The sequence below is a fragment of the Platalea leucorodia genome, assembly GCF_965183815.1.
Source record: "Platalea leucorodia genome assembly, chromosome: 4".
NCBI lineage: Eukaryota > Metazoa > Chordata > Aves > Pelecaniformes > Threskiornithidae > Platalea > Platalea leucorodia.
This window is the reverse complement of record NC_138826.1, coordinates 69,380,336-69,397,979: the sequence shown is the minus strand read 5'-3', so window position 1 is coordinate 69,397,979 and position 17,644 is coordinate 69,380,336. Positions and strand designations below refer to the sequence as shown.

At 50.0% G+C, this 17,644-nt stretch overlaps 1 protein-coding gene across 2 annotated transcripts; it reads right to left on the bottom strand.

The window, feature by feature from the left end:
• Nucleotides 1-1,343: 1,343 nt before the first annotated feature.
• On the bottom strand, nucleotides 1,344-7,755 carry HMOX1 (heme oxygenase 1). Of its 2 annotated transcripts, none has more exons than XM_082310372.1 (5): nucleotides 7,533-7,755; nucleotides 7,099-7,219; nucleotides 4,226-4,717; nucleotides 3,596-3,704; nucleotides 1,344-2,071 (listed from the first exon to the last, which is right to left on the bottom strand). In XM_082310372.1, exons 1-5 carry the CDS (start codon nucleotides 7,574-7,576, stop codon nucleotides 1,935-1,937), a joined length of 903 nt encoding a protein of 300 aa, XP_082166498.1. In that variant the 5' UTR covers nucleotides 7,577-7,755; the 3' UTR covers nucleotides 1,344-1,934. The 2 variants fall into 2 exon arrangements, with proteins under 2 accessions (XP_082166498.1, XP_082166499.1); XM_082310373.1 differs by having other exon boundaries at nucleotides 7,099-7,286; nucleotides 7,533-7,619.
• Nucleotides 7,756-17,644: the final 9,889 nt, after the last annotated feature.

Here is a 17,644-nt window from a genome sequence, read left to right as displayed (position 1 = left end):
GTGGTAGAGTGCATTTCTGAGCTCATGGGCATTTGTTTGCACGTTTGGGATGTTTAGGTATTCAGCATGGTTGAATGAACATAATGATTTAGTTGGGGTGGGTTGGAGGGACTGAATAGGTGGAACTTATAAATTTGAATGAATGAATAAGTTCTTGTATTTGAATAGCTATCAAGCCTCATATCCCTGCTTTTCAAACATCTGACTATCTTTTTTAAGAATTAACTATTTTTTCTACCAGGGGTTGGCAAATGGGTCCAAACAGAGAAGTATTAAAGGGGATTTTGGAAGGGATATGGGGTAGATAAGAGCCTGAGAATAATGACAGTCCCTCTTTTCCACTGTTTATTCTCAGCAGGACCTGCCTTCTGATTTGTGCTCTTTGAGCAGATTCAGTGCTGGTCGTTAAAACAGATCAGTAGGAAAGCATGTCTTTGGGATTAAGGTCACAGCCAGAACAGGCAGCATCATGGAGACAGGTTCATCACAGAGGCTTTCTGTTAGAAAGAGAGGAAGGGACTCTGAGGTGATAGATAGTGGCCTTGTTGGTATCTGCTGTGCCATACCTGAACTGCAGCCTCTCCTGCAGTGGCTCTTGTGTTAGAACACCCTCTGAAGCAGATAGGGCCTATGGCCATAACAGTGGCTGGCCACAAATCCAGACCTCCAGATCTGCTTCAGCAAAAGGTGGGGAGAGAAACTGCGTGCATGGGATGGTCCAGCAGCGCCGTGTGTTTGGACTGCCTTTAGCAATGCCTCGTGAGTACCGAGTCCTGGGAGTAAGTTGGGTTGTGTTGTTACCTAGGTGAGGGCATGCAGTTGCATGCGTGATGTCTCCCAGTTAGCTGCCTCGTAGGATCAAAACCTAGTGTGAGTTTTGTTTCTGGGGGGTGAAAACATACGTGGTTTTCTGATTCATACTGAAGTTCTCGCAAAGGCAGTCTGGTAATGGAACCCTTAGCTGGTAGCGGTCAGGGAGAGCTGTCCTGGTTTAGACCAGCTGAGGGTCCCATCACTTTTTGCTTTTAATAGAATAGCAACCAGCTCTTACGTACGGCTTCCACCCCTTAAAGATACTTTGTATGCTCACAGAATTTCATGCCATTTCTAGAAATAGAGACCAGCGTGTAGGAGCTGAAGAAACCTGCCCCAGCTTGTAATGGGTTATTGTTAACACTGAGTGGGAGCAGAGTCTGGCTCTGATGATAGCTCCCACTTTCGTCTATTGTAATGTCTCTGGAGGAAGCAGCTCCAAAAGACATAAAACTGGGAGGAAGAAAGACACCTCATTTCTCCCCAGGTAAGGCTTTAATAATAGGAAACACCAGGGCTAAAGACTTTACATTGACGTTTATTATGTATATAAATTATACAACCAGACAAGAGAATGACACTGTATCTTCAACAACCGTCTTCTGCTTTTTAAAAAACAAAAATGATTATTGGAAAAAGGATTAACAAAGACCTACTAGTGTCATATAAAACAGTCTATAACCCACAGGAGCCGTGTTGCCCCACAGAAAAAGTGATCACAGTATTATTTAGCAGTATAAAAATTGAGCAAACAGAACTCCAGGGAGCTTCATATTTCTGAGGAGAGACAGATGTCAAAGCTGCATTTCTGATCCTGTAGGATTTTTGCAGGCACTCTGTAAAGCAATGACAATTCTTGGCCATTGTTTTTAGCCTTTTCTACCCTTAGTTTCTGGTGATAAAGTTAGTCTCTGAGAAGAGCTCACACCAAGCATGGGAGAGACTTTGCCTGAGCCCCCTTACAGCACACTGTGATTTCTGAGGAGAAAAGTTTCCTAATATTAGTGGCAGAGCCAAGATCACAGTACCCAGTCAGCAGGAATTTCTCTCACAAGGACTGGGGAAGGTGGATTAGTTCAGGGTTAGGGAAGGCACGAAGAGAAGGTGAAGGTCCTGCTCTTTCACATGGCAAATAAGCCCACAGCAACTGTCGTGGCTAGGAAGCTGAGCGCCAGGAGCCACCGCACCAGGGGAGTGGTGGGTATTATGTCTGTGTGTCTCCTGTTTGTCCTCTCGCTTTCTTTCCCAGTGGCTGGACCTAGATCAAATAGGGAAAAAAGAAAAAAAAAAAAAAAAAAAGGTGGGTGAGAAGAGGCTGAGGCAAGAAGCTGCTGGTATGCCATGCTTGCTCGCCCCAGTGCCGGAGCAGACCCTGCTGGAGTTGTCAAGGGGAGAAGGAGGAAGCCCAGAGCCCAGCTGGGCTGGGGGAAACAGCGGCAGCAGGTTCTGCTCTCCTGGGGTGGGTGAAGAAGGGAAGCAGCAGACTTGACCTGGGAGTCACAAAGGCTCACAACCCCTCTGCCTGTACTTGAGTAGTGGCTTCTTCCCTTGTTTCCTTACAGGCTTATTAAATGCACTGCCCAGGTCCATCAAACCCCTGATGTGTGCAGAAGACAGGCAAATACTTAAGCCAGAATTTTAAAAGTAATTTTATCTCCTATGTCTCATTGATTTAATTGGTTAGGCATCGAATGACCTTAAACAGGTAGTCCTTAGCACTCTAGACAAATAATTTTCCCAGTACAACTTCAGGATGGATTCCTCATCCAACACCAAACTTTTCTGAAAATCCTACTTTTATGAGTGTATTGGGAAAGGAGTGGCAGAGTTTCAGAGACCTTTTACTGCCTTTCCCAAAGAATTTGCTTTAAGCTTCATTGTCTAGAGATGTGCAAGACGAGGTTTGCTTTTCATTCTTTGCTGGGGGTTTGTGATTGAACTGTGGTTCAATCCAGTATGCACCGAAAAATCTCCCTTTTAGTTTCAGAATGGGTAGGTCATAAGGGCTTTTTTTATTTGAATCACACATTATCAGGGAAACCAGCGTCCTCTGTAAACATCTGAGCCCGCTCCTCACTCAATCACAAGCCTGACTCCCTGAAAAGGGCTTGCTTTGCTTGCAGCCGCTGCTGGGGCTTTGCCCAGTTCGGGACCGGGCTTTGCCAGTAGATGGAGCTTTTTCAGTTTTGCAAAACTGATGGGCAGCCTCCACATCCCCACTTCCCAGCTGATTACATTTCACCATCCAGAACAATGCTCACTATAAACCCAGCACACTTTCAAGAATTATTTTCAGTAAATACTTCTGGAAAGCAGGAAAATGACTAGAGGGAGATTTAGTCCAAAAGGACGGCCTGTTGGATAGGGCTGTGTGTCTGGAAGAAACTTCTGTCAGCATCGTGGCATCACAGCTGACCTGGGCCCAAAATTGCAGCCTTTGCTTCTATGAACTCCAGGACGGTTTTCCTTGTTGTCGAAACTCATGTGGCTAATGAACACTTATTAAAACCTAAGAGAAGGACAGGGGAGTCTCTTCTTGTAAAGCTCCCTCATTGACACTGTTTCTGGAGAGCCCACATGTGTCATCCTTGCTCTGTCATGTCTAGAAGAAGCTTTGCACACACCAGTGCCTCTCCTTGCACTACCTACTGATGGCTGGAGAAGAGATTGGGCAAGCCCCTCATGCTCATTTCTCAGTGGTTTTTACAAATAAGAACAGAGGAAGGGAGAAGAAAAAACCACAAGCAGCAATGTTAAACACCTGCCCTTAGAAGTGTCTTACCATGCTCATATGATTTGTCAACATTCCTTTTGCGAAGCTCTGCCTTCGACTGCGTGGGGTGACCATTCTCCTGGCCCTTAGACACCAGCTCCTGCAGTGCCTCAAACACCTGAGAAGAGGGAACACTGTCTTATTATGTGGCCTCCTCTTCTTCTTTCACTTGACCCCTTGCCCCTGCCCCAGGCACTTTAGGAACTAGAGGAAGACATGATCCTTCAGTCCTAAGTCTCCTGGCACTTTTTGCACAGAACATAATCTGCCTGTGGGGTCAAAAGCATGTCTTTCAAACTCCTTGTTCACTTTACTCCGTGTTCTCCCTGAAGCTTCCACCTCAGGAGAAGGCTATTACCCATCTTCTGATGGGAAGGAAAGCAAGGTACCTGTGCGTCTAGTCAGCATTCACAGAGGACCTGTGGAGCTGTACTATGAGAAAAGCTTTTCAAAGACGAGCCTTCTACTAGGCTCTCGGGTTGGACAAGTGTAGCCATCCAACTCTGATTAGCTTGCCCTAATTGACAACTTCCCGTAAGTTCCACAGCAGAAATACTGGCTTTGCCTTTCCCCTGTAGCTATTATCTTGTTTCAGAGGGAGTGTGGGCAGGCAGGGCTGGCTGGTTATTACTCACTCACCTGTATATTTAGCAGGAATGCTTTCTTGGCCTCCTCCAAGACTCTTTTCTTAGTGGCAAGATCCATCTCGAGGGCATTCATGCGGGAGCGATAGAGCTGCTTGAACTTGGTGGCGTTGGAGACTCCATCGAAGGTGAAGAAAGCCAGCCCTTCTCCAGTGCTGGGCAGCTGGAGGGCTTTTTGGGCAATTTTCTTCAGCACCTGCCCCCCAGACAGGTCTCCCAAATACCGAGTGTAGGCATGGGCCACCAGGAGCTCTGGGTGGTTCTTGCCTACGTAGTGGAGCCTATCAACATATTTCTGAGTAGCCTCAGGACATGGGATCTCTTCCCTCCAGTTGCTGCCATAGAAGTACTGCAGGTCTTCCTCCAGGGCAGCTTTCCGGTGCAGCTCCACCGGAAAATACACAGGGGCATAAACTGGGTTGTCCTTATTACGTTCAATCTCTTCCTCCAGCGCAGAGTAGATGAAGTACAAGGATGCCGTAACCAGCTGAAAGAGAAGGAAGAGGGTGAGCTACAGGTGCATCTGTCTGTCTTCTTCAGGTTTTGGGGACAAATCCTGCTAACGAAAAAGTTATTCATGGGAACACCCAGTATGAGTCATGCACATCTGTGATGTTGCAGGTTTCCCATATGGAAAACAGAGTTGCAAGGTGCAGTGAGATACCGTTTAGCCCTTCCCCTTCTGATGAGGCAGCATCAGGTAAGACCTAGGCCCTTTCCACCAGATGCTGGTCTTATCTGCCCTTAAAAGCCTCTGCCTTCACCTTCAAGTTAAAGGTCTTGCAGCTTGATGTAATGGAAACTGGAGCCCTATTAAATCATGCCTGGTCTATTCTCCTCATTCCCTCGGTCAACAGAGAAGGTATTCCCAAAGGTATATTTTCTGGTGCATTGTTCAACTCTGAATACTTCAAGATGTGGCTTCCCTTTGTGGGGCCTTGTGAGACGATGACACACCCTGTTTATTTTTCAACATATTCATCCTGTTGGCATCCCACCATCCTGGGAAGTGAGGCACCACCACTCTCCTCATTCAGCCTTGCAAGTGGGGTTGCCTCCTTGGTTGCCCCGAGGAGACAAGATAAAAAGGGGCTGGAAGCACAGCCTGCCTCTGAAAGATGCCTTTGTGAAAGAGCGCTGCGAGGCTGTGTGTTCTCCTCTCCATTTTGAAACCATTGTTATTGTTGTTTTTCCCAGCTTACGCGATACTTTCTTCTATCTGCCAGCTTTTCCATGTGGCGTAAGACAATCTAGCTGTGTTCCTTCCTTCCCCGGGCATTCTGTCTTCAGAGGCTGTATACATATTTACACCTATACCACCCCTTCCTTACACTGGAATCCCTTAGCAGCAGCAAGGGGTAAAACACGAAGGTATTGCCATACAGGTGAGTCAGGCTTGGGAGAAATCCATTTAATCTTTCCACAAAGCAATCAGTTCTGCAGCAAAAGAGTTGCTGTTTCAACTTTTCCCCACTGTGCCAGCAAATCGGACTTTGATAGCACATGGGCAGTGGCTTCGTTGTGGAAACAAATATTCTGATTCTGGGGAGTCACGTGTCAGGGCAGATATATAGGTTTGCCAAGAGAGTAAACAAAAATAGAGGGTTTTAAACAATAACCTGTTATCCAGCTTACTGGAAAAGAAACAAAATATGGGAACATTGCCTAACAAATTAAGAAAACATAACGTGACTGGTTGGTTTCAGAGGCAGGTAGTGGTTTAACGGGAAATGTGGGTTTTGAAAACTGTTGTTATTTTTTAAAACCCACATCACATCTTACTCTCCCTGACAGCATGTAAATATCTTCTAAGAAATTGAGCTGTATTCCTGAAGGCCTGACTTTTTACGCTATTGCCAGCCTGTCTCAAAGTTCACTGCCTAACCAATGCCACATTTCTAACAGCAGGAAGTCAGGACCTGAGAATAAATTTATGCTTGACTAAGTATCCTGAATGCGACCTGTCAGAAATAAGTAGTCTTTTTCCTACTCTTGTGGATTTATTTGCCAAGAAACAATTCAACAACAAAGTAATTAAACCACAGGTTGGATTGCTAGCTGTTATTTGCAAGCCCATGCGTCACATCCTATAGCCTCCCAGGAATTTCTGGCCCAGGTGCGTGCTTTGTTTTTGCTCATGGCTTTGTTATATGGCTCAGATCCCAGGAATCATGTATCTAGCCAGGTTAGGTGCAGACTAATATTTGCAAATGTTTCTTTTTCATCTTAAGAAAAGTGACAGGCTCCTACCTGTCAGCAGGAGACATGGGTTGCTCAAACTCAGTTTGCCTTTGAGTTATTATTGTTCACAATCTCAGCTCTGGTATTACCCAAGTGACAACTGAAACATTGCAAAGTTCTGTGCCAGAGATGATCCCACATCCCCACTTTCTCACTATTCCATCATTATTTCTAGCTGTAGCTGCTTAAAGTGCTGTAAATTTAGTATTCTCCCTCTTTTTGGCATTTCAGCCACTCAAGTACCAGCACATAGTCGTATCTCCATGAACTATAATTGCCAATAATTAACATGCAGGCATTTATGAAGAAAGAGAAAAGCAATTGCATTAATCCCATCAATTAATCCCATTGTCTTTTTATCCTGTTTCAGCTTGGCTGCCCATCCTGATATGCACAGTCCTGCCCTGCCTTCTGCAAGAGGAGCTGGTAAGATCCTAGGGTGCTGGAGTTTGATGAAGAGCATGTTTTGCACGGGAGGTGCTGATACCAGACAGCTGTAATGCAAAGCACCTCCTTCCTTGTGCCATTCCCAGCCTCCCCCGTTTAGTCCCCGCGCAGCCCCTCTGATCTAACAGTATATTTCCTGGTGAGGAAATCCCATCCCCAAGCAAAGCTGCTACAAAGTACCTTAAACTCGTGGAGTGACACCTGCCCCTTCTGGAAATTACTCATGAACGGTGTGTTCTCCGCCTGCTCGTGCACCTCCTTGGTAGCTTCCTTCATCAGTTCCGACAGGTCCTTGGACAGGCTGGGGAAGAGCAGCAAAACAGATGTCAGTGCTGTTGCTCTCCTCTGGCAAAATGGATCTCAGCTCTCTAGGAAAAAAGGGGGAGACTGGGATGGCAGGGAAAGGAGCAGAGCATTCCTGTGAGCCACGGATGGGAACTGGGGAGCACTAGCATCCCAAATGCTGTCCCGAGGGAGGAAGACTGACAGAGGTGATAGCAGGAGCATGCCATTCCCTGCAGAGCAGAAACAGGAACAGCATGCCTAAAAGCAAGGGGAGGAACACAATACTCTTCTGGCAAAAAAATTCCCTCTCATTCCCGTCCCGCTCTCACCTTTCAGAGCTGTGTGTCTGGGAAGTTTCCATGTTTCTCCACATCGTTTCACTCCTCCACTTCCCTGTTGTTTTCTCTTGCTCGTGCTTTCCTCCTTCCCTTCTGCTCCCAGGACAGTGAAGCTCTGAGCTGGGCAGCCCGACTCTCGCATCCAGCTTTATACTGCCAGGCCACGTGAGCAGCCAAACCGCTGACCTCAGTGTGAGTACAAACTTCTTGCAACACAACTGCACTTCCCGTCCCAGCCTGGCTGTCACCCTCTCGTCGCCTGCAGCCCCAGGGACCAGAAGGAAGTCACCTGACGCCTCTTGATAACTAAGCAGAAACAAGCGGATATCCAGCAACTTCTCCTTCAAGGGTGCCTGGCTCCGTAACCCTTTCAGCGCAGTGCCCGTGGCAGGCAGAGAGAGCCCAGGTGCTGCAAGAGGTGCCTATTGTGCTGGGGCAGCGGGGTTGGACAAAGAGGGGTGGATTTACAGGGCTAGTGTCTGGGGCAGGGTGGGCAGCCTCCTCTCCCTACACCCCAGTCTGTGTCCCAGCTGTACCCTGCCTGGGGAGCTGACAACGCTCATCCTCATCTGCCCTAGCACGACTCAGGTATAAACGTCCTATTTCCCATGACTGTGCACATCTTCAGAGAGTTTTTCAGGTAACACGGTACTTGTGGGCCATGGGATGGGGAGCTCAGCACTACAGGTTAGGAGCTTACGCCCTTCACAGCAGGGAGCACAGCAGGGACACTGGGGGCACCCGGGACTATCCGGCTGCTGTGGCACATGCATGCACCAGCTCTCGTCTGCACAGTGCTGGCCACTGGTGAATAAGCCCTGTCACTTTGCAGAGGGCCAGCACAGGTGTGGCTGCACTTATGCACAGAGAAATCCTTTCCATGCTACCTTGTGCATGGAAAAAATACTGTCTGATTTGTGTGGCAACTGGTCCCTGCTGTTACTACAGCTGTGTGCAGGGCAATTTAGGAGAGTAGCACTCCATGTCCGAGATACCCAAAAGGCTGGGGTAGCTGGTGGACTGACAAGATGTCATACAAGACTTGCGGGAAACTGAGGAAGTCTGCAGAGACTTTCAAAGGCAAATAATTTCTCTTTTTTGGGAAAAGAGAGTTGGACAAGGTGCTTCTGCCAGTAGCTGGCTGCTCTGCTCTTTTCTCCGGTGAAGTGGTCAGCGGGGCAGCCAACAGATGGAGCGGGGGCCCTTCTTTTCTAACTGTAGCTGTGCTGGAAGCAGGGCTAGCCAGGGTGGATGATGCATTGGCCAGCTGTACTTTGGAAAAGCACAAATTTTGCTTTCAACCCAAAGAGCAGGGCACTTAAAGCCAGCATTCCCCTGCTGCTGTGGGGGTGAGAAAGCCCCATGCTGCAGTGTGCAGGGTGGTAGGGAGGCAGAGCCTGGGGAGGAGGGGGAAGGATTGTGGCGTGTTCCGTCTGTCCCATCCAGCAAGCCCACTCCCTGGCTTTGCTGGTGGGTGCTGCTGTCCAAGCCTCATACCTCGTGTGTCTCCCTGTTGCTGCACCCACATCTGGCCACAGCTGGGTTTGGTGCTGTAGGTTAGAAAGCTGTCCAGGAGGAAATATTCTTCCATGCTTGTTTTTTGACTGGGGCAGACATCTGGCCTGCGGTGCAGGCTCAGGAAGGATTACTCAGCGTTTCCACCCTGACTCAGCCAGACTTTTCCTGTCTTGCTTTTGTCTTTTAAAGCAACAGTGCATGCTAGCAGAAGCTGTCACGTTCCACTCATACTCCCATGCCTTTGCAGACAACTTGCTGCTGGCTTGCTTGTTTTTCTGTAAGGTAAAATAAATGTATCTCGGGATGTGTGAATGTGAATCTTTGAAGCAAGCATGATAAAGCCCCAAACGTCCCCTGAGAGTGGGCTGCTGTGCGGAGTCCATGGGAGCACAGGGCTGCGTGGCCAGTCCCTCCTGAAAACATTGATGCCGTTTTGCCACAGGGATGGCCCTGAAATGAGCGTTTCCCTCTGGCATCGCTCCTTAAAGCTCACATTTTCTGTCCTTTTCAGTGAGTCTTATTCTGACATGGGAAGCTGGAGCACAGATTGAACCTGTAGCTCTGGTGGAGGGAAGTAGGAAACATATGAGAATATGAAAATGAATAATATTATTAATTTTATGAAATAATATGAAAAAAAATCCAACCCTCAAGCCCTGCCCCTCCTTTCACCTCTGTTCTGCAGCTCTGGTAATGCATCCAGTTCCTCCCCAAGGACTTTCTGGTTGCTTTCAGGCCAGTGCTTTTGTCCACTGCTGCCTGCCTTCTTCCGAGAGGCTACATGCTTGGAGGCACTATAAAGGATGTATCCAAAATGTCCTCCTCCTTCCTCTTCATCCAGGGTTGAAGCAGATGTGGATGTGAGACTGGGGGGAAGAGAGAGAGGGAGTCTACTCATGTCGCTGCCATTCCAGGTAGGATACTTCTTCCCAGGAGGCTCATAACCACACTGCCCCAGGACATGGAGCCAATACACCTCCTTCTGGATCTCAGGGCTTTACCTTCTCCTGGGCTGTTCACAAGAGATGAAGTTCCTACTGCAGCTCACCTCTGCTGTGAGCTTTTCCATAGGTGCAGGCAAGCAAGCTGTGCCCCATAACTGAGTTATGCTGTCTGATCTCTAGCTGATCAGGGTTACATGGGATGGAGGAGCTGTGAGACCAGGCCCAGCTTTCCGGAAAGGCCCAAATGCCCTGCAGCAAGATGGAAGAACTGAAAGTGGGGTGTCATCATCTTCACAGTTGCTGGGCTGGGGTGTTTCTGGCCCCATCCAGTGCTCTGCAGAGGACTTGTATTGCTTCTGCTGTGCTGTTGCTATGCGGTGTGGGGAAGGTTAATGACACCGAGTGTGACAATGTGCTGGCAGAGATTTGCGAGGGACTGTCTCTTCCTTGGAAAGAACTTGGGAATTCAACATTTGAGAGTGATGCATGGGGAAGGAGGTGTGTGCTTTTAGTGGATGCAACAAACTGCCCCCCGGAGCAACTCACTCTGGGCATAGTGGGTCACAGGAAAGCAGAGGGCAGCCCACATCCAGGTCGCTAGAAGATTTTGCTTGGACCTCATCAAAGTGTCAGACCTGTGGTCTCCACTGTGCCTGCCAGAAGTCCTGTCATCTCCTACTCTTCCAGCGAGCAGTGGCTGGGTGGTGCCAGAGCTACCTGCCTGTGAGGGTGATGTGCATGGGCACCAGTGAAACCGCCCAGGAGATTTCTGACAAAGATGAATCAAGTAGCCTCAGGCAAGATATTTGTAATAGTTCCTGCTGGGCTTAAAGTCCTCCATCTGGACAGAGAAAATGCTTAATCAAGAGATTAAGAACAACAGAAGAGAACAACAACAGAAGGTTACTGAGGGGCTGGTGTTTTCATCAGGGACAGGGAAGTGGAGAATTTTCTCCTCATAGACATAACTGCATGTTCTGCCAATAGATTTATGGTCAGAAATGTCTAGTTACACAGGCAGTCAGAGAGTGCCAAGTCAGCTCTCCTGAACGCGTGTGGGAAGTGCTGTTCCACGCTGGGCTCCGGCAGGCAGCTCCCAGCGGCCCGGCTTGGCTCGGCTAGGCAGGGGAGGCACCACCCGCTGAAAACCAGCCTTCCCTGCTCGGAGGGGTTAATGGGCACCCTTGGACTGTGACACAGCAAAATGCACCGTGACACAGCAGAACGCAGTCACCTGGTTTGCACCCGGAAAGCTGACTCAGTAACCAGGACTTGCTGTGTAACGGCAGGGGAAAAAAAAAAAAAAGAAGTTGCGATAACCGCTTAAAATGACTTGCTGAAGAAGGGAGTCAGTGCTGGAGTATACAGGGATACTCTGTGGGTTAATTTGTGTTTACCGAAGGGAGATTGCCTGGCCCAGCCCAGCCCTGGCAGAACTGACTGTGCTTGCTGCCGTCAGCATCGAACAATCCAAGTCTCGATCAAAGACACAGGTGGAAAAAGGGAGGTCAGGAGTGCAACATGCTTGAAATCCCCATGGGGAGCGCAGGCGCTGCAGCTGTCCTCCAGACTGGCATTGCTGGTACCTCTGGGAGGGTCCTATAGATGGACACGGCTGTGCGGGGCAAACCCGCACACAGGAGCCCCGGAGACTGATGTGGTGGGAGAGGGAGGTGTAGGCAGGTTTCTCGGGCACAAATGAATCAGCATGACAAACATAGGAAGCAGAGATTACAGTACATATTTTTATAGATATACGTGCTGCAGTGCATGGGTGTCTCCAGCACATGGCTACGAACAAGGAGAGAGCTCTGGGCTGGCTGGGAACAGAGCAGGGAGGAGGAGGGAGAAGAGAGCAAGCACCCTGCAAGGCATGCGCCTGCTTTGTGACCGGAGACCCAGGGTCAGGCAGCGACCTGAAGTGCGAAGCAGGTCTCCAGGTTACAGGTACACTGGGCTGAAATTTTGGGGGAGGGTGCACAGAGCCCACCACAGTCCTCAGAGTCTCGGTGCTGGTGGGGATAGACCCTGTGCTCTGCTGGGGATTTGCTTTGGGAGCAAAAGGGAGGTGTGGAAGGGAGCAGGGCAGAGTTAGCAAATAAAAATCCCATTTGTGCAAATGTTTCAGACCGTGCGGCCTCCTTTGTTTCAGTGCTACAATTGTGTAAAATAAAGTGTTCCCTGACTGCGAGATGGGACAATGTGAAAATCTGGATTTGAAAATCAGACGTATGCAACAAGGAGGACCTTGTGCCACAGCTCACACCCCTTTCTCAGGGAGGGGAGGAGATGGAGCTGGAAACCAAGTTCTGCAAAGAGCTGAGACCCAGACACCCCCCCCCGCCAAGATTTCCAAATCACCCCTGCATGGTTCCCTGCCCCTGGGGTACGGGAGATGCGTGTCCTCCTCCTGTGCGGGGCCGCACAGCCGATGGGTCGTGGGCAGCCGGGGCTGTTTCTGGAGAGTTCTCCGATTGTCCCGAGAAGCGGGACCGGGGCCAAGAGCAGCAGCTGCAATCTCAGGGCGGCGCGCAGGAAACCACCCCTTAATAAACAGCCTCAAGTGGATCTTGCTGCACCGTGACTCAGCAAAAGAGCCCCTCCACCACAGCTCGAAACGTTTACTCAGCAATACTGGGCAGCCCAGCATGACCCTGACTCAGCAGGATGCCCACGCTGGGGAAAGGGTGAGTCAGCATTAGCAGGAGGCAGGCTGCAGGGCTTTGGGGCTCACACAAGAGTGGGGAGTCCCGGAGAGACACGTGGCATCACTGGCAGCAGCAAAATGCTCCCCCTCCAGCTGTGCTTCCCGGTGCTCTGCAGCTGCACGGGGCAGGGGGAGCGGGAAAGGTCAGAAAAGCTGGCATCCCACGCCAAGAAGGCTGCCTACCTGGCTAACCCGGGGACATGGAGGATGCTGTGGCCATCCGCTCTGGGACCGGGATGGTCCCCGCTCCATACGGGGGGAATTGAGGCATGGGAACGCTGCTCTCTGGGGTGCTGAATGGGCACCTGGCTTCGCCTGTGCTGGTGGAAAACACCAAACCCAGGAGATATGGGGTGTGGGAAGGAGTTTATTTTAGAAGCTGGCATGCAGGGCGTGCCAAATTTAAGCAACTTACCCAAGGCCATAGAGGGTGGCTGTGGCATAGCCTTTGTCCCCCACTTCCCCCTCACTTTTTCTTCACTCGTTACAAAAGATCGCTGCAGGGCAGGCAGGCAAGTCTGAATTTACCTGACCAAGCTGCTGTTTGGAAGAGCTTTGTTTTGAAAATATGATGCTACATGCTAATGAGAAAGAATAAGAAAAGAGGGGTTATCACGGGCAGATATTTCTTCAAAGCCCTTCATTTAGGGGCAGGGTGGGCGTTGGTGAGCCTGGTGCACCGAGATGCTAGTCTAAAAGAGCAAGAACATCCCCCTTTTTGAGGAGGTCTTCCCTAGCATCCTGGACACTGGGGAGCTGGGACTGTTGGCTCTGTGTGGCCGAGACCCCCTTTCCCTGCACAGTGCCTAGCACAGCAGCACCTCAGGACCATGGCTGCAGCTCTTAAGCTAAATAATCATTAATAAGAGCACCTGAGCAACGTAGGATTTGAATTAAAGTGTTCAGCTGCCAGGTGCGGTCTGGCAAAGGTGAGAGGGACCAAAGGTGCTTGGCACGGAGTGAGCCGCCCCGTTATCGCTCTGCTGGAGCTGGTGCTTGATGGTGTGAATCGCTGCACAAAACACGTCCGTGCCTGGAGGCAGTGGGGACAGGCAGAAGGGCACTGCTGGCAGCAGATCACCCACACCCTGGCTTTTTTTTCTTTTTTTTTTTTCCTATTTGGACTGAAATTGTACAAAGAAGCTCAAAGAAATTGGCACCTATCTCCCCCTGAGACTGGCCTGGTATTTAAGGCCTTTTTTTTTTTTTTTTGGTCAAGGAGCTAAAAATACCACTGAAATGCCTCACAGCAATTTTTCTAAACACATATTTTCCTCCTGCTCTGTGCTGGAGAAAGAGCCTGCCCTAAAGCTGAAGGAAAGCCATGTCCTTGCCTCACCCCGCTGTCAAATTCACCCTGTGCCCGATCTGCCAAGATTGGCCAGGAAAACACAGCACCTGAAGACTGGCACATGCGGCTTTTCAGTGCTGGGAGGGAATTACTGATCCCCCCCCCCCTCCCGAGAAAAGCCCTGCTGCAGAGCCTGTCTCCCCGGAGGTCTCCTCACCAGGGCTGAGCCCCCAGCCTCGCTGTTGCAGAGCAAAACACCCCTGTGCCCCCTGGCCAGGGGCTCCCCTCAAGGACCAAGGTCCAGCCCTGCAGAAACGCTGCTGGAGACAGCACTGCAGTGAACTTCTCCGACCCACGGGGAGTGATCCTGTCCCCCCCTCATCTGTCTCCATCCCTCTGACCGCTGGTGACCCTGCTGGGAGGGGGAAGCGAATCTGCCTGCTTGCGCAGCCCGAACCTGCTGCGAATCCCACGCACCCTCACACGCACAAGATTTTGCAAGGACGATGGCAGATAGGGAAGAAGAAGCTTTTGCTTGTGAGCCCGTGCCCTTGAGTCCCTGTTCCCTCACTCATGTTTCGCCAGTTACTGACACAAAGCAACAGGGACACTTGTTCACCCAACACTTGGCAGAGCTGCCAGGTGCCGTACGGGATGCTCCGGGTGCCCTAAAAGCCAGGGGAGAGCAGGAAAGTCAATGAAAGAGAAATCTCCTCAGGGCTACCAACCACCTTGGCATCACCCTGGTGCAAGGAATCACCTCTGTCTGTGTGGTTTGTGAAATATCTTCAGGAGAAACAGAAAAAAACCCAGACTGGCTGCCAGCACAACTCCTTGTGTTGCACTGGTGACCACTGGCCACCTCCATTTCCTTGCCCCTGAGCATTGGGGCACCTACTTTTCCTCTAAAGTGTTTGCACATCTTCCTATCCTTCTTCCTTTTTTTTGCCTCTTTCCTCTCTTCTTGTGCTTCCATTTGCTTATGCCCCCCCCCCGATAAAAATGAGTTACCTACAGAAATGTTTTCCTTCCTCACAACCCCCCTCTCTGCTGCCCACCGGGTCCCCACTGTACGTCCCTTCCCAGCATCTCCATCTGCCCTAAGCAGCACCACTAACAGTGATCTAAAGGGAAGGGGAAGTGGCTTTATTCTCATTTTGTGAAGGAAGGGGGGATTTTGTTATCCAAAATAAGTTTTGAGGAAGTTTTGACATGGCAGAGCAACATGAAAGTCCTGTGGGATGGAGAACAGCCTTCCCAGTGTACTAGCATGGGACACTTCTGTGGTGATGTGTGAGATGATGTTGGGGGAAATTAGGAGATATTTTTGTTAACCGCTCATTAAAAAAAAATTCATATACTATTTGGAGGTTAGTAGTAGGTAAAAGAGAAGCACGTATTTTTTTGCCTCTATGAATGTGATGCTAGTATGCCAAGACCCACACAACCCAACCATAATGGAAATTCTCATTAACTTTTAGCATATATTTGATTTTTAGAGATGTGGAGCAACTCTGACCCAGTACAAGGAAGTTATGCCTTTCTTCAGCTTACATAGAAACAACTGTTCTGGGTCATGCAAAATAGCTGTCCAGGTCAGGATCCTGTTTCCAGTGTGGTTATTAATGGATGCTTAGACAAAGTGCAAGCGCTCCTTCCTGGCCCCCGTGCAGTTGCAACGCCTGAATGCGTGCTCTGGAGCGGTTGCTGCGTGAGTCCGCACTGGGCTAATGGTTGCAGCGTAATACTTAGAATAAGGGAAAACTTTGGTTTGTTTTGTTTCCAGTGGTTGCATAGCCTGCTAAGCAGCTCACTGCGAAGGGAGAGGTTGTCCTCTGCAGTTCGTGGAGCTCAGGCTGAGTGTGCGAGGGACCACAGCCATCTGGTGGTCAGAAGCAACCAGGCAGCGTTATTTCTTTTTAAAATAGCAACATAAGAAAACACTTTTAAAAAGGGAAAGGCATTTAAAGGTATTCTTTATAGTGGTGTAATTTTATTTTTTCACAATCATAAAGCAGTTTTTGCCAACGCAAAACACCTGGCCTCTACTTAAAATGATCCCTTGCAGACCCGGCAGGGCTTTTTTCCAAGTTCTTCCTCAAAAGAAATCTTGCAAAATTATTCAAGCTATTACTGGTATAATCTATAACAAGTACGACAGTACTAATTTGGGCATGGAAAGATTCCATGCCCTCGTCCCCATTCTTCATATTTTCAGTTGCTTGAGAAAAAGAGACGTCATCCCTGTAGGATAAGTCTCTGCGCTGGGTGGCCTGCAGTGAAGAACACCGTGACTGCGACTGGCTGCACGGTGGGGAGGGGACAAGCTCGCCCGCAGGGCCACGAGCAGCACTCTGAATTTTCACCTGTTGGTCATCGCTTCAAACTGACCCCGCTTGGCAGCCACCAAAAACTCTTCCCACCTCTTCACCCCATAACGAAAAGGCGAGGCAATTCCCCTGTGCTGAAGTCCTCCTTGGGGATGGTCCCCTCTCGGCTTTGCCAGCTCCTGTGCCAGCTCTTCAGGGAGGGAGAAAACAAGGTGAGGGTGGAGAAAGGGTCCTTACCCCAAGGTGGGCTCAGGGCTTCCCGGGGCAGCAAGAAGGAGCTTGAACTCCCCGTGCTTGCGGTATACATTCGGGGATGGCTTCGTTTCTCTTTCAGGGAAAGCCACAGGCAATGCGCCGAGGGAGCTGGAGGCACAGAGAGCTTTAAGCACTCGCTGAAGCATGAACCAGTGTTCAAAACATCACCGGTGTGAACAGGCTGGTGTCCTTCGCAAATGCTGAGTGGGGACCAGAAGACCTCCCTTCCTGGCAGAGCCAGGCAGCCTGAGTCCAGGCACTGGCAAGAGGGTTTAGCCCCTTGCTCCGGAGACCCTTCTGGCCCCACCATGGCAAAATCTGCCGGCCGGAGCTCCATCGTGCTGCTGCTCTTGCTTCCACTCCTGCAGGTGCTCCAGGAGGGGAAGCTCAGCATTTGGCCCTTTTGCCTTTCCTCCTTGTTCTCTTTTTCTGTTGAGACTCACAGGAGGGAAGCTGCAGGGGCTCTCAGACCCTCACATCTCAGCTCAGAGTCCTGTCTTGCAGGAGGGAGCTGCCCTTGCAGGTCTGCAGCACTGGGGGGATGCTGTGCTGGCCTGTAGCTCATGGGCCCTCATGGTCTCTTGACTTCGAGCGTCCTCCTGCGGGCCACGCTCCCCGCACAGAGCCTTTGGTGCAAGCTCTGCGTGCTCTGGCTGGGGTGGGGGGAAGGCTGCTCTCCAGGGAGCTGAGTTCGGCTCTGGGCTTGCTGCAGGGGTGACAGCAGAGGCCAGAGCCAGCGCTGCGTGGATAAATCGAGCCTTTCCACCCAGGTTTCACTTCCAGCATCTGCTGGGACAAGGATGCTTTGGAGATTTAAAAAAAACAAAAAAAAAAAGAGGATATTTCAGGAAGCTGTGAGTGTGGTAAAAATGGACTTGTGATATAGGTCTGCAGCTGTGCCACTCCCCAGCATTTACCCGTGTTTGCCGCATGAAACCCTCACGCAGCTGGTAAGGCAGAAACCCGTGGCTCTTAAGCTGCGCTCTTCAGAGACAAAAAGTGCTTTGCACGCTTTGTTCAATCTGAGCCCTTCTTAGGTGAGGAGCATGGGGTCCTGT